General features: G+C 35.9%; 1 protein-coding gene across 3 annotated transcripts in view; it reads left to right on the forward strand.

The window, feature by feature from the left end:
* Positions 1–4,395, forward strand: part of LOC144965385 (neurocan core protein-like) — a 12,460-nt gene extending 8,065 nt beyond the window's left edge. For all 3 annotated transcript variants that reach the window (XM_078900672.1, XM_078900682.1, XM_078900690.1), the window contains exons 4-6: positions 1,922–2,056; positions 3,552–3,744; positions 4,256–4,395. In XM_078900672.1, the coding sequence (XP_078756798.1) occupies positions 1,922–2,056; positions 3,552–3,744; positions 4,256–4,355 (428 nt within the window). In that variant the 3' untranslated portion in view covers positions 4,356–4,395. The remainder of the gene's footprint in view (positions 1–1,921; positions 2,057–3,551; positions 3,745–4,255) is intronic.
* Positions 4,396–4,975: the final 580 nt, after the last annotated feature.

Consider the following 4,975-nt stretch of genomic DNA (forward strand, 5'->3'; position numbering starts at 1 on the left):
TTAATTGTATTGTGTGAATTATTGGCGAAAGCCTAAGATTAAATAAACTTTGTAATATCGTATGGTGGTAACCATCATTGTCGACGACATCGTGGTTGTCATCATCATCATCATCATCATCATCATCATCATCATCATCATTAACAACAACAACAACAACAACAACAACAACAACAAAAATATTAACAACAAGTACAACAATCGTCTCCACAACTATCATTCTAACCAACAGCACCACCAAAACCACTATCATAATTACATCCTCCCTCACCGCCTCGTCTTCCTCCTCCTCCTCCACCACCACCACCACCGCTACCACTATTCCAACCACTACCACCACCGGCACAATCATTCTAACCACCAAGACAGCAGTAAAAATGATGCAATTTCAGCTCTGAATGAAACTCGAGTCATATCGCTGTTGTTGCTTCTCGATGAAAACTTTAAGGTTACTACATACTACTGAAAACCAGTAATGTAACAGAAATATTAATCTCGCCGTTGAGGGATTAAAGCATCTCTTTAATTTTTCGAGTGAACGAAATGGACTTCTATTGTCAAGGTGTTGTCACATTATGTCTCGTCGCTTTAGTTTTTAGTTGTATTCTCTTTCGTGATTATTTTTTGATTACGTTTGGAATAATTAAAATCTACTGGTATTGTCATTTCATTGTGAATGTGATTATTTGTGGTTGAAATATTTTTTTTAAAGGTGAAAAAAAAATTATAATTAAAAAAAAAAATAAATAAATAAATATATATATATATATATATATATATATATATATATATATATATATATATATATATATATATATATATATATATATATATATATATGACCGGATCATCTTTGCCCAACCACTGTAAATAGGCTAGAACCGCCACTGGATGCACGGTAAAATGTGAGGCTGTGTGGTCTAGTGGTATGACACTCACTTTCGGAACGGAACGTCCTGAGTTTGAGTCCCGAGCAGCGCATAGTTGAGTCCTTGGAAAAGGCTATTTAGTCACATTCTCCCTCCGTACTCAGGTGCAAAATGAGTACCGGGGCGTTAACAGGGTTGTCTCTGTCCGGAAAAATTGTATTATTACTTAGCCATCTGTTTCGTCCTATATTATGTTTAGTGTTGCTGCTAGCTAGGGACCCCTTGTAAAGCACTTTGAGCCCGTTTAATGGATACCTATATAAAAGCTCAATTAAAAAAATATATATTCGAGCAAGGGGGGGGGGGAGGGAACAAAAAAAGCACTGATCAAACTTGAAACTGAGAATTTATGGGGTGAATCTAACCAAAATTATCTCCTTTTAAATTGAAAATCTAAACGCTTACACCTTCCATTGCATAGAAATGGACAAGATATTCGAGGTGATGTGTGCCAAGTTTGATTAACTTTGAATGGCTATCGAAGACGTTATTATTGTGCGGCTATGTCGTCTCGTGGTATGACACTCGCTTTCTGATTGGAAGGTCCTGGGTTCGAGCTTCGCGCTCGACGCATAGTTGAGCCCTTGGAAAAGGCTCTTTACTCACATCCTCTCACCGTACTAAGGTGTAAAATGAGTACCTGGCCGTTAACAGCATTGTCTTTGTCCAAAAAATTGTAATATCGCCTAGCAGGCGTCATGTCCCGTCCTACATGTTAAATGTTGCTGTTGACCAGGGACCCCTTGTATAGCGCTTTGAGCACATTAAGTGGATATTGCGCTATATAAAAAGCTCAATTTTTATTCGATTTTTATTTTAAGGGTGACAGAACTTTTGGGTTTCAGTTTCAGTATACTTATCCCAAGAAAAGTAATTGTCACTGAGGTGACTTTTTTCTTTAAATAAAAATAAGGACCGATATGTCCCACGCATTGGCAAAGTGAGCAATTGATGGGTAAGTTTCTGACGATTCTTTATATCACTTCCTACAGGTGGCTGGTCATTGCTAGACGATGTATCTGGAGTTCCAGGGTCCACGGAAGACAAATGTGTCTCTCTCAGACCTAGCTCAGCAGTGGCTTTCTTGGATTGTGATATGGATGCATCTGCTTATGTCTGCAAAAAAGGTTGGCACAATGAAAACATGTTTTAAAGATGTTAAAATGTATCTAAAAACAATTTTCACCGCGACCAGATTATAATGAGGTCAACCATTTAAAGCAAATGAGTTTTCTTCCATTCTAAAATGGTTTTCATGGTTAAATTTCGAGATGCTTATTTCAAAGTATTTCTGTGAAAATGATCAAAAGCAAGCATAGAAGCCGCAAAATTGATTGATCTGATGATAGGCTGATATTATATCATGGTGAAAATTATCTGAATAATGATATGCCAATCAAAGAAAGAAAAAGTACAGGAAAAAGCTTCTTTCCACCTGACTGCGAATGGAGAAAGTATTAGTCCTTTGGACCCCAGAAACTCCATGGAGGCTGGGTTTATACCACTTATTATAACGTTAAAAACATAGTAAAATTTCCTAGTTACAAGACTCTGGTCGATTGCAATGTAATTCTCGCTGGATCAAAACAAAACAAAATACCCAGTTACCAGATCTTTGTTGAGTAGACGAAGAAATCAGAAGGGGAAAAAACTCAATTGAAACAATATCGAATGTATGCCCTTGGTCTTTTAGTCTGGTGCTCTACCATTTCGGCCATCGGGACAACAATTAGTTGGATAGACGTGCAAAAAAAAAAATCAAAATGGTAAGTAAATAAAAAATCATGGAATATATTACTATTAAAGCTAGTACTAAATTAATAACAACCGTTGAAAAATCGATTTGCTAGCACGTTCCAAACAGTACAGTCGCTTATGGAGACAGAAGACCAATAAAAATGATTTATTCACCATTATTGGGGGTATTGTGGTTTACAACATTATATCATCGTGTTTTCGTTTCTTATAGAAAAGATCCTTATCAGTTAACCATCGTACTCCGGAAAAACACATATTTAAAAATGTGGTCTGAAAACTCGTCCTTCAATAAATATCGATCGATTTAAATGTCATTTAAATCGATCGATATTAAAAGGACGAGTTTTCAGGCCAAATTTTTAAATATGTGTTTTTCCAGAATTTAAATCGATGGATATTTATTGAAGGACGAGTTTTCTGGCCAAAATTTTAAATATTTGTTTTTTCATAGTACGGCAGTGAAGGATCAGACGGTCCAAGTTTGTTTGGAGTATTTTTTTCGATATGGTGACTTAAGACTGACATGTTGGCATTAAATTGTGCACATCGGACATTCAATTGATGAAGAGTGAGCAATGAACTATGATAAAGTCCATTCATACTCCAACCACCAATGAATACAGACACTACAATTTTCACTACATTTTATTTTATTTATTTTCAACGTTCCTTTGTTTATTGTTGTGCTGACGACGGGTTTGAACCCGAAACGTCCATTGTCTGTACTGTTCCCAATCGAAGACATTTTATTTTCACCTTTTCGTTAGTTTGATAAAGACGAAAAAAAGCAGTTATTGATCTAGAAATTAATCCACGTGCATCAATAACTTACTTTTGCTGCTCTGTTATTCCATGATCTTTCAGCACTGACAAAGTTATACATAACTCCCGGAGTTGTCAATCGTACACAGCTACCAATTGCCCCTGTTCCACTGAGCCACGCCCAGACTTTCCAGAGGATGTATCCGCCTCGTCTGACATCATTTCCAAAGATGGACGATCGCTTAGCATATCTAACAGTTGACGATGAGGTTGGCTGCGCTTACAAATGTTTCGGGTAAGTTGTTGAATGATCATATCAAAAGGAACCTAAAAGGTCGAGTGCCATTTTCTTAGATCCGCCCACATTTTGTTTGAAAAAAAAAGCTTGTAGTTAAGTCATGGTCATGGTGAACTGAAACGCAGGCTCTCATGAGCATCAATATGTGTGTAAAAAATAAAAATAAAAGATAAAAATTGTGTATAATCCCTCCGGAATGCACAAACGTGTTTAGAATTTCTACTTCTTGATCTAAATACAATTTATAATTAGCATCGTACAACGCTGGGTTGATATTCAAGATTGTTCTTTAAAATAATTATATTTTCTTTCTTTTTCTTCATCATACCAGCATCAACACAAAAAGATAAAAGTTGCATATAATCCCTCAGATTTGCACAAAAGTGTTTAAAATTTCTACTTCTTGATCTCATTAAAATTTATAATTAACATCGCACAGCGCTGGGTTGTTATTCAAGATTCTTCTGAAAAATAATTATATTTTCTTTCTTTTTCTTCATTATACCAGCATCAACACATGCATGATTTTCGAAGTAAGTTGTCACACCCAGACCCGGTGCTCAAACTACAGGTGCATTTTGTTCCCGCACATTGCTGGCTATTTGTAATTCATTCTGTTTTTGCAAATAAACAAATGATAACACATTCCTTTGTAGAGTTTTCCTTTCCTTATTAATGTATGTATGTGTGTATAAATATATATATATATATATATATATATATATATATATATATATATATATATATATATATATATATATATATAAAATATTTACCACAATGTTTATATATATATATATAATCTTACTTAATCCTCTTCGGGCCTTGAGGCACATAGGGCATCCACCAGACAACTCCATTTTTTGCGATCGGCTGCTTTTGCGGTGGCTGTATTCCAGGACAGGCCTGCTTCCTTTAATTCTTTCTCCATGGTCCTTCGCCAGGTTTCTTTGGGTCTTCCCCGCTTTCTCTTCCCTTCTGCTGTCCAGTACAAGGCTGTCTTGGGAAGTGACCCTTTTTCCATTCTTGCCACATGACCCAGCCAACGCCATCTTCTTCTTTTTATTTGGCTTTCAATGCTAGTGCAGTCAGCTTTCTTTAATAGATCCACTGTTTTTATTTTTGTAGGCCAAAATAAATTAAAACTTCTTTTTAAACACTTGTTCTGAAAGGCTTCTAGTTTCTGTATTGAGGAGGATGTCATTTTCCAGCTTTCACTTCCATAAAG

This window comes from Berghia stephanieae, chromosome 1, assembly GCF_034508935.2.
Source record: "Berghia stephanieae isolate SIO BIC M18660-M18661 chromosome 1, UCSD_Bste_1.3, whole genome shotgun sequence".
NCBI lineage: Eukaryota > Metazoa > Mollusca > Gastropoda > Nudibranchia > Aeolidiidae > Berghia > Berghia stephanieae.